General features: G+C 48.1%; 1 protein-coding gene across 1 annotated transcript in view; it reads left to right on the top strand.

The window, feature by feature from the left end:
* The first annotated feature begins 4,155 nt into the window (after positions 1–4,155).
* The window catches only part of LOC102446348 (putative ferric-chelate reductase 1), a 49,828-nt gene continuing 38,921 nt past the window's right edge, over positions 4,156–15,062 (top strand). The window contains exons 1-3 of the mRNA XM_075936604.1: positions 4,156–4,177; positions 10,299–10,497; positions 11,504–11,640. Coding sequence (XP_075792719.1) covers positions 4,175–4,177; positions 10,299–10,497; positions 11,504–11,640 — 339 coding nt within the window. The 5' untranslated portion in view covers positions 4,156–4,174. The remainder of the gene's footprint in view (positions 4,178–10,298; positions 10,498–11,503; positions 11,641–15,062) is intronic.

Below are 15,062 nucleotides of genomic sequence, written 5' to 3' on the forward strand. Positions count from 1 at the left end.
TGGCAAAGGAGGAGGATTTGGTCATGCCACTGCTCATGATGAGAGGGGCCTGTTAGCAGTCACCCACAGTGTGGGACAAATATTGGAGAACTCTGACTGGGAAATGTGCACAAGAGTTCAGTGCAGTTACTGCCCAGAACCAGAAAAGGGGTGTGGGGTTTGGAGAGGGCTAATTCTGATCTGTGTTGTCAGACATTCATTCACACAGGGGTCTGGCCAGAAAAAGTGGATCATCACCAAGGTGGACAAAGCTCAACAGAGTCTAGTGGGAAGTGGTCAAACCCCTTGTGGTCATAAAAGGCTCTGCAATTTGGGCATCCTAAGGCACCAAATTATTCAGGGAGGATGGGGTTCCCCTGTAAAGCTTTACAGTCCACTTATTTTGGACAACATAAAGGCTACGTCTACACTGGCCCCTTTTCCGGAAGGGGCATGTAAATTTCACCAGTCGTCGTAGGGAAATCCGCGGGGGATTTAAATATCCCCCGCGGCATTTAAATAAAAATGTCCGCCGCTTTTTTCCGGCTTTTAAAAAAGCCGGAAAAGAGCGTCTACACTGGCCCCGATCCTCCGGAAAAAGTGCCCTTTTCCGGAGGGTCTTATTCCTACTTCGAAGTAGGAATAAGACCCTCCGGAAAAGGGCACTTTTTCCGGAGGATCGGGGCCAGTGTAGACGCTCTTTTCCGGCTTTTTTAAAAGCCGGAAAAAAGCGGCGGACATTTTTATTTAAATGCCGCGGGGGATATTTAAATCCCCCGCGGATTTCCCTACGACGACTGGTGAAATTTACATGCCCCTTCCGGAAAAGGGGCCAGTGTAGACGTAGCCAACATGGGGTAGTAAGAAATGTCTGAGACCCTGACTGGATTTGAGGGGAAGCAGCCAAGCTAATGGCTGTGCTTCTTTGTGGTGAGTGCTTAGTGCAAATACTCCATAGGAAAGGCAAGGGCCTTTTGCACAAAAAGAAGCAGTGCTGCTGCCTCCATTTTGCTCAAAAACCCCATTTTGTGCAAGATCCTTATGCCTTTCTGGGGTTTTTGCACAAAATGGAGGCGGCTACAGTGCTTCTATTTGCGCAAAAACCCCTTGTGCAAAAAGAAATGGCAGAAAATATGCTAATGATATTGCAACTTATGCTAATTAGTCCCTCATTAGCATATTTTCTGCCACAATAACTTGCAGTGTAGACAAAGCCTAACACAGCTACCCCTCTGAGACTTTATACTCATTTAAAGTCACATAATGTTCCATTATAATATTGTCTGGCTTCCCCTGCCCACCTGCTCAGCTTTCCAGATGTGCTTTCTTATGTGCTGATATTTTCAGGTAACATTTATTAATGCATTCACTACAGACTCTCGGTATATCTGGAAATAGTGTTTCATAAATAATATCACTTTGCAGTTGAACAGAGGATACATGCAAGGAAAAACTTAATGTAAGAACAGGATCACTTATGAATGGATGATTGGAATCTTGAAAGTTTTTGGTGCTGCAAAAGCATTTTACTTAAGGCCCCCCCTTTCCCTCATCCTATAAAAAAGAGCAAGGAAAATTACTCAAAAAACCCTATGAGGCCTTAATATATTCCCAGACTCCCTATAGTGAGTTATTTTCTTGTAGTTGGCACTACATGTGGTGATATTAATCTTAGATTTTGATAGAAATGCTACTTATAAAACATGCCCCAAAAATCCGTGTTTAAGCTGATGAAATACCTCTGCAAATTCAATTTGATGAGCTTTAACTGTAATAGGGACATCACACAATTTACTTAGAGTGCTCAGAAATTTCTGATTGTTTTAGTCAAGTTTTCAAAATTTTGACATTATTGATAATTATGTTACTTGGTCTACTTAGCCCTTTTTCAATTGACAATACATCCCTCATTTCAGCTGGGGAATGTTCAGTTGGATCGGCAGGGGAAAGACCTGCTCTGAAGAGGCTGTTGGAAGAGAGAGGGGAGAGCTGATTCTCTCATGCCCCAGTCTTGTATATTATACCCTCAGGGGGGACAGCTGCCATTTTGTTATGGTTGTTGCCACTTTCCCTGTACAATAGAGGTATAGTTTGAGCTGTTTCATTAAAATGCTGCAGGTTTGACCAATCACTAGTGTTCAGAATAGCTGTACTGCCAAAGATCCTTAGTGTAGATTCTGCTTGTACCACCAGCAGGAACTGTTTAACTAGATCAGTGAAACCACTATTAGCCATACCAGAGAAAAGATTCCTGCTGCTATAATCTGTGCCACATTCCTATCTGAGTTAGGAGTGTGATTTTTCCCTTCTACTACCTCTCCACTGACAGCACTGCTACCAAAACTTTGTAGTGTTGACCTGGCCTCAGGGTTGGGCTCAATCTTTGGGGTTAGGCTGAAAGGGCCAACCTAGAAGACTGGTTATTTGACATGCAGAGTGTTTTAATATCACGTACTCTGGATAGTTTTGACTGATATAGAGCCTGCCTCAATATCTCTTTTGGCATTTTATTGTGACTCTTCTACCTCATTATGAATTTATAAATGTGTTTTGTTTTCAGCCCTTTCTAACTGTACTGAAGCAACCATTTTAAGCCAACTGAATTTGCCCTTCTAATGTATAAATTGTCATTAGCAGAGAAAGTAAAAATTGGAATTGCTGTTCCACTGAAAATTTCAGAAATAATATTTCCAAATTGGAATAAAATCTCAAAAATAGTTTTGTAAAAGGCAGAAACACTGTTTTAGCCTTTCTGTAACTTTTCTAGATCTCTCTATATTACCCCAGACTCTCAGCTGACGCACAGGGCAACTTGCCTAGTTCTCATCAGCTTTTCAGAAAATTGTCATACTCTAGTGCAGGGGTCCCCAACACGGTGCCCGTGGGTGCCACAGTGCCCGCCGGGGTATTTATGTGTGCCCGCACTGATATTTTAAAACAGTGGTCTCCCAAGTGAGGTGCGCGAAACTATCGGAGGGAGCCACTGGTTCGCAAGACATCTGAGGGAGCGCATGTGCGGCAAAGACGCTGCGCATGTGCTCCCTCAGATGTCTTGCGAACCGGGCGTCTCCCCTCTCAGCTGTTGCATGGCGGCATGCGCTCCCTCCAATCATCTCATGCACCCCCTCTGCGCAACAGCTGAGAGGGGAGATGTCAGGTTCGCAAGACCTCTGAGGGAGCGCATGCGTGGCGTGTTCAAATGCCCATGCAACAGCTGAGAGGGGAGATGCCCGACGTGCCTTGACGTCACGGCCTGGGACTTTAAATTTTAAAACCGCACGGCCCAGCTCCACGGAAGCAGTTGGGGTCACGGAAGCAGTTGGGGTCACGGAAGCAGTTGGGGCCGGGCCCAATCACAGACTCAAACTGGAAGGCACAAGGTGGGGGTGTGGGAAAAATAGGGGGAAGAAGTGGAAGGGGGAGGGGGCAGGTTAGGAGAAGAAAGAGGAAGGGACAGCGTGGGACAGCTTGGAGGAGAGACAAATGCCAGGGGGCCAAGTGGAGACAATGAAGAAAAGGGCAGGAGGGGAGGTGTCAGTGGGAGAGGGGCAGGGTGATGCTGGGAGAGGAGAGGATAAGGGCATTGGGGGCTAGAGGGGAGAGGAGGAGGTGCTAGGAGAAGGCTTGAAAGAAGGGGTGGGCATGAGAAAGGTGGGGATGGAGCAAGGCATGTGTGAGGGCACAGAGGGGCAGGAGGGAAATGGGGCAGAGAGTGGTGAGGGGGTGTGCCCCAGGGAAAAAGAGGGCAAAGGGAGCAGGGGCAGTCAGGGAAGGGGGAGGCACCAGGAGGGTGTAGGGCTAAGGGAAGGTGCAGGTGCCAGGGGATTCTGATGGTGAAGCAGAAGGGCAGACACCTACAGGGGAGGACTAGCACCAGAGGAGAGAGGCAGGGCAGGTGTGTAAAGGGAGGTGTTAGGAGAGGGGGTAGCTCACATGATCAGAGTGGGGCTACTGGAGGAGTGGGGGGGGGAGAGAAGGGCTGGTTGAGGTAACAATGCAAAGTAACAATACAAAGCATATTTTTAATTAACCATAACTGGCTATCTATGTTAAAGTAAGAATAATAAATATATTTGGACCAGCAGTTCAACAATGTTTTACTTCTTTAAAATAAATGAGATGAAAACTGTTTGATATTTATTTTGTAAAAACTCTTAAATTTTTCTTACAGGTAGATAAAAAAGAGCAAATTCACATGGTAAGGTGAAAGAGTAATTGCCAAATAATTTAATTAATACCTTTTACATGTAAAATTACCTTTTTATTTTATGGAATATTAAATATGATGTTTTTCATATTATTTAATGTACAAATACAAAATAAGCCTTGAAAAATTGTTGGCGCCTGCCACACTCTTCTGAAAACATGAATGTGCTATTGGCCACAAAAAGGTTGGGGACCACTGAGTCTAGTGGAATGTTTCTAACCTTTTGAATACCTTCTATTAGAAAACTGTCTATCCAGCTCCTGTCATCCAGTTATTGTAGGCTACATGGTGACTAGCAGTAGCACTCCTAAACTTTTTGTAAGCTTCTAGCAATTGAAAAAATATGACTGAAAATTCTGGCATAGTTCTTAAATAGCTCCTATTAGGGATGTAAGAGTTTAACCAGTTAACCAATAAGCATCTTATTGGTTCCAGTTAATGGTTAAAGTTCTGGGAGTCGCTAGGAGCCCACAGAAACAGCAGCATTTAACTGTGTAACCAATTGAATTGTAATTGATTACACGGGCAGTAATTTGTAACAGTTTTCACATCCCTAGCTCCTAATCAACTATTCTATTTCAAAGTGTTTACCTATTATCAGGAGCTTTCTTGGGTAAAACCCACTTCATCAGATGAATTGGAGTAGAAATAAGCGAAACCTATATATATATATAAACCAAGCAGAAGTACCTGTTAATTGTAGGACCTTTCTTAATGAGGCTAATTAAGTGGGATGGATTAGGGATGTTAAAATTAGATCCATCAACTAATCAAATAGTGGATGGAATTTCCATCCACTATTCAATGAGCCGATAAGGGTGCTTCCACTTAGAAACGCTGCAAGAGCCTGCTGGGCTGTTGCTACATTTCAAAGGTGGAAGTGCCACAGCTGTGTTCTGCTTTTGAAATAAATGTACAAGAGCCCCAGTAGGGGACCTGGTGCATTTCAAAGACTGAAACAGCGCCTAGGGCCAGGGAGGGACTCTGACTCCCCACTCTTGTACATTTCAAAGTCTGAAACCCATCCCTGCCCCCTCCCACAGAGCTGGAGCTGGGGAGAACAGGCTTTTAAGCCAGCTCTCCCCCAGCACCACCTCCTCTTCTCACCCTCTCCTGCCTGTTTCAGATAGAGGCAGAAAGGGGGGGAAGCAACTAGTTTAGTAGTGTGTTGATTATCTGATAAGCTTTTTCTTATCAGATAGTCCACTAGTCATTTATAGCTTTTGATGTGGATATGCAGCTGTTAAAGGCAGGGGAAATACTGCACTAGTACCCAGGGTCCCCTCCTGTCCCTTCTTGCATCCAAGGCCTGGTTGCCTGGCAGAGAGGGAAGAGTCTTGCCCTCTGGCTGGAGGAGCAGGCCCTGTGCTTTGCCCTGCCAGCTCCTATCCTTGGGCACGGGGCGCCCGCAAGGGGCAGCCCTGCAGTGCAGGAGGGTTGTGTCCCGCGATGGGGGTAGAGTGCTGTGCTGTGCTCCGCTCCCCCTCCCCACCCCTATCTGCTTCCCACCAAAGCTTTGCCCGCCCCCACGGGGCCCGGGGCCGCATTTGCCCCTTCGGGAGGGGAGGGGGGGAGCTGGTTTCGGCTGGTGGGCAGGTGCCAGCCCCACGCCGGCAGGTGCCTGGTCCCTACCGCGAGGCCGGGCAGCGCCTCCCTAGCGACTCCGCCGGCTCAGGCCACGCCTGTCCCCCGCGGAGCTATCGCCGCCCTCCTGGGGCCCCGGGTCTGTCCTCCCAGACGGGCGGTGCCGCAACTCGCGGCAACCGAGGAGACGAGGCCGGGAGCAACACCTGCCTGCGGGGCCAGGACAGCGCTGGGGCAGCGCGAAGGTCAGCGCCGTGGGGGCTGCTGAGGAGCCGGCGGGGCGGGGCGGGGCGGTGTCCATCCCCCTCCGCTGTGCTATGGGGGGGAGGGGGCTGACGAGCTGCGGGCTGGGCTCTGAGCGCGCCTTGGCGGGAGGCAGGGGCCGCCCCTCGCGGCAAGGAGCCTGGGCTGCGTGTCGGGTCCGCAGCCCGCCCTGCTCAAACCTGGAGGCTGGGGCGCTGGGTTCGCTCCCTTCGCTCGTCTGGGGATGCCGGTGGCTTTTCGCTCTGCCGCGGGAGTCCGTGCGGGGTGGCTCTGGGAAGGGGAGGCCAGGGGCCCCTGGCCCTTCGGCGGCACGGGGGTAGGACCCGGCCCTCGCTGCGTCAGGCCTGCCTCCCCGAGGGGCAACCGAGGGGGTGGCGGGGGTGGTTGAGTCTCCAGAAGTTTGTAGCAAAGTGCAGTTGTGTGCATCAGAAATCAAGAGTGACAATTCTTCTCAATGCGTCACAGTCTCCTTACTGTACTATGCGTGTCTGTCTGTCTGTCCATGTGGGAGTCCCTTTGTTCAAGAACTGCTCTTACATGATAAGGGTGAGGGCCACCAAATTTGGTATCCAGTTTCCTCATACCATTACTTAAAGCAAGTCCAGGTTTGATTGTGCTAGGACAATGTGATGTGCCTGAAATTCAATTGTTTCTCTCAAAATGGAAAGGAAGGGGGTCTGGCAGGAGGAACAGTTATACTGCAGAATGTCCAAAGGGGGCAACAAGGGGCTAGAGATGGGGGCCAATACACCTATAACCCCATTGGACCAGCAGGGGGCAGGGGTGGAGAAAGGGACAGCTATCTACTATATATTTCAGTGAGTTTGTGTGTCTGTCTGTCCCTGAGCCAAGGGACATGCACCCCTACCCTGGCTGTGCTTGCTGTAGTGGCCAGGGACAGATGCTTCTCACCTGGTCACAAGCTGCTGAGGTGAGAGAGGGCTGGGGTTGTCCTCTCTCCCTGGGGCAGTCTGCATACTGAACCCCACATCCCCAGCCCCACCCCAGTAACTTCTATATTGTTTACTTTAGTAACCAAGATTTCACACACAAGACAAGTGTGAGTGTGCAACAGAACAAGCAAGCAGGCTTACTGATAGAAAATTGGAAAATAGCTATATGAGAGCAATAGTCAGAGGGGAAAACTTGGCTCCTGAACTGTTGGTGAATTGACTCTAAGAGCTGTTTTGATGCTGCCTCTCTGTGAGTCACTTTGCAGTTTTGCAAACTCATGCAGGCGTGAGTGGTGGGTGAACCACTGGCTTGGGGAGACAAGCCCCAGTCGGGGTCCTTGTGCTCAAGTGTTACCAGATTTGCCCATTACTCTGGAGTATGCTCATTTATTAGGGTTATTCTAATGGGGGAAGAGGAAGTTAATTTTTCTATCATTGTGCTGCTTGTGTTACTTGTGCTCTCGTATGAAGCTTTATTTCTCCTTTCTGCCAATTCCCTCCCAATGGAGCTCTCCTGCAGGAACTATGTTCCCCAGAACTGGGTTCTTCCCACCCTACAATCAGATGAACACACAAACACTCACATCCACTAGCAGACCATGTTTGAGAGGACAGATTAATCAGCACTCACAAGATGACTCCTTATATGTTCCTGGTCTCAGTAGGCTTGGTTGCACAGCAATGCCACGCTGTGACCTTCATGTGTCCTTGTACTTAATGGGCTGCGTTAAACTGCACTTTAAGATGCCACCCTCATATGCCCCCAAGTTCAGTACCTCCCTCTCCCCACTTTCACACCACAACCATTCTGCTAGTAACCTACTTGATGAGCGAACCCCCCAGGATTTTTGGGTGCTACAGGGATCTTTAGCTTACAAGCAACATTGTTGCAAAGTGAATGGGGAAGCCAAAACGCTCCTGAGGGAGAGCGGGAGACACAGAGAGAGAGAGAGAGAGAGGAAAAGAGAGAAAAGCAACCAGCTTAACAATGAAAGTTATTTATGTCTAGGTAGTAACCATACATAGGGAGCCAAACAAAGACAACAGTTACAATATTACATATAACAAATCTGATTACAAATGTTAGGTCTAGCAAACCATAACTAATCACATAAGGCAGTGTAAGGGGCTATACCTGCAGAGAGGCAAGAGCTAGGGTGGGTGAAGAGATCTCACCCCTCCATGAAGCTTGCACTGATTGGGATTCCTAGATGGCGATGGTGGCCAAGGGTCCAGAGTGCTGGAGACAGGCAAAGCAGAGCAGAGCCCCCACCAGAATCAGTCAGGAGAAGATGAAGTCCCAATGGAAGTGATTTAGACTTTAGATTCAGGCATCAAAACTTTACTTGAGCAGAGGTAAGAGTTTTCTTAGGGACAGAGCAATGGTTCAAGGAGAACACTGGATTTGTTTAAGGGTAAACAGATAGCTCAAGGAAGTATTCAAAAGTTGTTGTGTTTAGGCTAGAAAATCAAAAGTGATCATTCCTAGCTATGGGTTGTGTTCCGTGAGAGAACTCATAATGCAATAAGGCAATTTCAGTATTTTGGATATCAATAGAGGACCTTGCATATTCAAAAGCTTCAGAGGATAGCCAAGTTAGTCTGTAACTGGGAAAACTTAAAAAACAATGAATAGTCTAGCAGCATCTTAAAGACTAACAAAACATATAGTTGGTATCATGAGCTTTTGTGGGTACAACCCACTTCTTATGAGCTGTACCCACAAAAGCTCATGATACCGACTACATGTTTTGTTAGTCTTTAAGATGATGCTAGACTTTTTATTGTTTTTTAATAGAGGATCTGTAACTAAAATTGGTCTGTTAATTACTGATTTGGGTGTGAGCAAGCATGGGTTTGTTAGCATCTGGGGCAGAGATTTCCCACCAGACAATGCTTTTCTATTTTCAGTATCCCATAGTTCAGTGTGGTTCTTGCTCTGGAAGTGCTGTTCTCCATTCTACATGCTAATGTAAATGTCTGTCACTTCTGGTTTGATGCAGATGAGGCTAGGGGTGTTTCCTTAAGACCCCTAGGGGTTGTCCAGAGGGGTTTCGGTGTGTCTTCCTTTACCTTTTCATTGCTTTATCTTTGGTTCAAGCAGATAAAGGTTTCCCAGGGCTAACAGTTGACCACCTCTTGGTTCCCCAAAACACAGAACTGGTGGGTAGCAAGACACACATACCCCGCTGATGGGGTGCTTGTGCTGAGCAAATATCCCCATCACACCCTTAGTTTGTTGTAGTGGTTCTGGTCTTCAATCCATTGCAGCAGCTGCATCAATCGTTGGATCCAGCAAACCAGCAGAATCAGACCAATTACTGGTATAATTTGGAAACCAGTGATCACCACAATGGAGTGAAGCATAATATTTAAAAGACCTGTTGCACTGGGGCTCCACCCAAGCAAAGTCTCCCACCAGGAGTTATGGCCTGTGTTTTTAATTGTTAGCCTAGAGATCTCCTGATTGTGGTGCTGAACCTTGAGTTTGCCTGTCTCTCCCATAATTCAGAGCTTCTGACACTCATTTTGTAAGGAGGCATGCATTAATATTCTCTTATTAGCAGTGAGATCCATTTCCAGTGTGATGGGGAAAATCTCATATAGCTCAGCGTAGGCTTTTAAATGTGGTACAGTCCATATAGGCACGGTAAACTTATTATCACATTTAACTAATTAAACATCTGGTAGTGTGTCTGCTCCTTTGGCTGGGCTGATTTAACTACGTGTGACCTTTTTCATTAAAACAGCTTCACTTAGGATTGCTTACAGAATGTTGGTTGGTTGGATTTTTTCTGTTGAATGCTTCTAGCCAAACTGAAGGACCAATTATAGTATTCAGTGGTTGTTTGAGAATATAGATAGAGACTGAAGAGTGTTACCAAGCCAACTGTGGAAATGAGTAATCTAGTTGGTGTAAAGGTCTTGCTTCAACAAATGTATATTATTATTATTATTTTATTTTGTTTTATTATTTTATTTATTGTATTCCTTTCTACAGTAATGATTTTAATCTTTTAAAAATATTGTCCTATATAAATCACATTTTGTGAGTTGGAAGTGTTTCCAGGTTTATCCTAACTAGGTATGATTAGAAATCTGAACTCTGCTAGGAGTGAACAATTGCTAATATTTTGTGGAGTTTTTTGCTTAATATGAAACTCTTAACCGCTTCCATTAAAAACAAGTGGACCCAATCCTACATGGCATGCACTTGCAGATTTCCTATGGATTGCAATGCAGCTATTGGTTTGCAAGTAGATTTTCATCAAGTACCTGTGTTTTTTAAATTGTTTGCTTCTCCTCTACAGATGGAAGACTGGGTTTGCTGTCTCTTTGGTTTTTGTGCAGTGTTTTCTCCAATTGTCCTTGGCTTTCCAAGTGGAAATATCAGTCCAGCTTGTGATTCAATGTTACCTGTCCATGATAACTCTGTTTCACAAACTACTTCAGCACCTTACAAGATCTCTATATCCAACACTTCATTTGACCCAGGAAATAAGATCACAGGTAATTTAAAATTCTGAATAATTTGGAGTGTCTGGATATGCTTTAAATGAATGTAAATTTTTTAAAGAAAAATCAAATCAAGTTGTAAAGAGGCTCTTTATTTCAGATCATTGATTGTGACCATTTTAATTACAGTAATTCCACATTTAACACTATAGATATGTTTCAGAAAATGACCGTGTTGAGTGAAAACGTGTTATGTGGGGTCAATTTTCCCATTGAAAATAATGGAAAAGGTGGAGGTTGCGTTTCAAACAGTGGCGTCTGTTGGGACTAGGACATAAGGTTGGGGGAGAAAGGGGACTGGCTAACAGCAGGGAGGGGAGGTGTTTGGCTCTGGGGAAGGGAAGGGGAGGAGAAGGGAGGAAGATTGGGTTGGGAGTATGCCCCTGTGACGGGTCTGCTGGGACCTGCACTGCGTCCGGCGAGGGGGCGTCGCCGAGGAATGGCACTGCGAGCAGCGAATCCTCTGCTACTTTGCAGGGAGGCGGGGGAAGCCCCTTGCAGCCACCGGTGAACGGCTGGCTGGGGAAATAGTGTTATTCCGGGGATAGTCGTGAATTCAAAAAACGTTCCGTAAAAAAATCGTGCTATCGCGAAAACATGTTAAGCAGGCACATGTTAAATGAGGAATTACTATACAGTACATTGTGCTATGCAAAACCAGAATACCACTGTAATTTACAATTTCTTATGCTCTCCCCCTCCCCATTCTGCAGTCTAGGAAAAGCAATGTGTCCTATTTTCTTGGTTTGGGGTTTAGATTTATTTAAAACATGCCTCTCATGGTTTTTAATGTAAAAGCACATAGCTCTCTCACTACCTTTATATATAGTTCTTTGTATCTGTAGATCTCAAAATTACAACCTTTCCATTGGACACGGGGGGGGGGGCAGCGCACCTCCTGAGTGATACCGTGGGTCACCTCTGATGACATAAAAGTGGCTGACACTAGTAAATATTTTAATTGACTACTTGAAGTAACTGCCATATCTTTGTCCTTCAGTGACTCTACAAACAATTGACAATTCCAGTTTTGAAGGATTTTTACTGCAGGCCCGGGCAGTTAGAGGAAATAGTATTGTTGGTACTTTTCAGATCATAGACCCTAACACGCAAGGTCTTTTGTGTAACCAACTTGAGGTATGTGGTCACATTTTGAAGTAGTTTGTTGAACTTATAAGTTATTTTGCTTGCATTATGTGAAAGACATGATAAATATTGTCTTTTTGCATTACAGGCAGTCCCCGACTTACGCGGATCCGACTTATGTCGGATCCACACTTACAAACGGGGCTTTTCTCGCCCCAGAGCTCACGGGCGGCGGGTCGCCACCATGTCCTCCGGGGCGAGAAAAGCTTCTCCCGGTCTCCCTGGTCTGCTGGGGGGGTCCAGCAGACCAGGGACACCTGAGCAAAGCCACCGCCTGGGAGCAAAGCCGCTCAGGCAGCGGGACCCCCGGGCTCCCTCCAGCACCCCAGGGAGACAGGAGCAAAGCCGCACGGGCAGCAGGGTCCCTCCGCCTGTGCGGCTTTGCTCGGGTCTCCCTGGTCTGCTGGGGAGGGAGGGGGCGCAGCTAGTGCGCCTCCCCCCCTCCCAGCAGACCAGGCTTTTGTTGCGGGACACCTCGGGTAGAGCAGCTGGGGTGCTGCCGGGTTGGTCCTGTGGGAACCTACCGGGCAGCGCCCCAGCTGTTCTGTCCCAGGCTCCAGATTCAGCAGCTGTTGAAACTGATCAGGCTGATTCCAGGAAGCTGGGGCAGAGCAACTCTGCCTCCGGCTTCCTGTAGTCAGCCCCTGGTCAGTTTCAGTGGCAGCAGCTGAATCTGGAGCCAGTTCCGACTTACATACAAATTCAACTTAAGAACAAACCTATAGTCCCTATCTTGTACGTAACCCGGGGACTGCCTGTACATTGTTATGCTAAATGTGATCTAGGGGCAGCTTCATGCTTTCTAAAAAGTGTGCAATTCTGAAAAAATACTTTAAAAATAAAAGATACATTCTAGTTTTTCTGTAGGTTAATGTCTGTGAGAGTAATGACAAATAGGACTGGTTGGAAAAGGTAACCGCTTTTGTGGAAAATGTTTTTTAATTGTTTTGAAACTATTTCAAAAATTTAAAATACAAATTTCAATTTTTGAACAGTAGAAAAGTTTCTGGGTGCAAGTGTTCCCCCATTTAGAGTTTTTGGTTCTCCTTCCCCCTATCTTGTTTCCCCGCTGAGAAGGAAAAAAAAGGGAATGGGGAAGAAAACAAACTAACAGAAAAACTGATTGGAAGGGGAGGTTTGAAAAATGAAACTAAAGTAAAACATTATTTTATGTAAAACAAAACTTTTTTTCTTTTATCAAAACATTCTTTTGGAATTTGCCTTTGAAAACCCTTTTGTCGTCGTTGTTGAAAATAGGGGTGTGAAAGATTTAATGGTTCTGGTTAACTGTTAGCAGTGGAGCTGTTCCCTGCCTGCTGTGGCGGGGGCTACTCCAGCCCTGCAGGGCCTGCCATGGACAATGGCTGCTCCAGCCTTCCCTGTCTGCAATGAACCTGCGGGAGGTGCTCTAGCCCAGCCATGGAGGGTGGAGTGCTCCCTCCCTTTAATCAGTTAAACGGTTGTACATTATCAGTTAACCTATTAAATGAGATTTTATATCCATCATTGAAAATAATAGACAGAAAAAATGGAGTTTCAGGGGGTAGCCAAGTTAGTCAGAAAAAAACAACAAATGGTCTGTGTCACGGGGCGCAGCACAGACCGCCGCCCCCGCCCTGTTAGAAGTTAGGTTGTGCACGATGCACCACTCGCTTCCGCGCCTCCTAGGCGGAGTGGGGGGTCCGGGCCCACCCTCACTCCGGACCCCGACCCAGGGCCCTGACACCGAGAGCGTGCCTCTCGGTGGTAGCAGGGGGGTTAGCACCCCAAACGCACCTCCTCCCGGGATCCACGACCCGCCCTGGGTCCCTCTCCACTCCGCCGGCCTGCCGCGCCAGCTATCCGGCCACCCCATTCGGAACCTCCCCCGCCGGGGCTCTTCCTGCAGAGTTCTTCCCCCCTGCTGCACTCTCTCTCTCCGCTCCCTCCACACCATCCGTCCCCCTCGCGTCTTCCCCTGCCTCCTTTCTACTCTCCCCGGCTCTTCCGGGTCCCCTCCTCCCCCTCCGTCGTCGCGCCTGTGACGTCACCCGTCACGTCCCTGGGCGCACCGTGATGATGCCCCACGGCCTCCTCGCCCCCGCTTCTTAGGCCCGAGCGGCCTGCTGCGTCCGTGCCCTCTCTCTCGGCGGCCCCGGGTAACGCTAGTGAGTGGCAGGGCTGCTCTGCCCCGTCACACACTTCCCCCCTTCCTACAGTCTGTACGCCCCCCGGTTGCTCGTCACCCGGCAACCGTGAGAGACAGTCCGCGTTCACGTTATCTTTACCAGGTCTGTGTTTAATGTCAAAACGGAACGGTTGCAAACTCAGGTACCACCGCATTATCCGCGCTTTGTTATCCTTCATGGTCTGCATCCATTTCAAAGGTGCGTGGTCCGTCACCAGCGTGAAGGTATTGCCTGTAAGAAAGTAGCGTAAAGAGTCTATGGCCCATTTAATAGCCAGCGCTTCCTTCTCTATTACGGCATAGTTTCTTTCCCTGGGGAACAGCTTCCGGCTTAGGTAGGCCACGGGGTACTCTGCGCCCTCCTCCTCCTGTGCGAGGACTGCCCCGAGCCCTACCTCGGAGGCGTCAGTCTGCAAAAGAAATGGCTTTTCGAAATCGGGAGGCCGTAGCACTGGACCCGACACCAGGCACTGGCGGAGTGTCTCAAACGCCCGCACCTCTTGGGGCGTCCACACCACCCTTTGGGGTTTCTCTTTCTTTGTCAGGTCTGTTAAAGGGGCTGCCAGGGAGGCAAAATGGTTTATAAACCGCCGGTAGTACCCCGCGAGGCCCAGAAACTGGCGTACTTGTCGCTTGGTGTGGGGCCGGGGATAGTCTCTAATGGCTTGTACTTTGTCTAGTAGCGGTTTTAGCCGTCCCCTCCCCACCGTATACCCGAGGTAGGATACTTCCCTTCTCCCGAACTGGCATTTCTTGGGGTTTGCTGTGAGCCCTGCCCGTTGGAGCGCCCGCAGGACGGCTCCCAGCTGCTGTAAATACTCCTCCCATGTCCTGCTAAAGACGACGATGTCGTCTATGTATGCCATGGCGTAGTCACGGTGGTCTTCCAGGATCTCGTCCATCAGCCTCTGGAACTTGGCTGCTGCGCCGTGTAATCCGAACGGCATGGTGACGAATTGGAATAGTCCAAACGGGGTGGCGAACGCCGTCTTCTCTCTGGCTGTCGGCGCCAGGGGTATCTGCCAGTACCCCTTCGTGAGGTCAATCGTTGATAGATACTCCGCCTGCCCCAGGCGCTCCAGCAGCTCGTCCACCCTGGGCATGGGGTACGCATTAAACTTCGATACCGCGTTCAGTTTACGGAAGTCGATGCAGAACCATATGGTCCCGTCCTTCTTCGGGACCAGTACGATGGGGCTCCGCCACGCACTCCGCGATTTCTCTACCACTCCCCACCGTAACATGT

The sequence above is a fragment of the Pelodiscus sinensis genome, chromosome 9 (genome assembly GCF_049634645.1).
Source record: "Pelodiscus sinensis isolate JC-2024 chromosome 9, ASM4963464v1, whole genome shotgun sequence".
Taxonomy (NCBI): Eukaryota; Metazoa; Chordata; order Testudines; family Trionychidae; genus Pelodiscus; species Pelodiscus sinensis.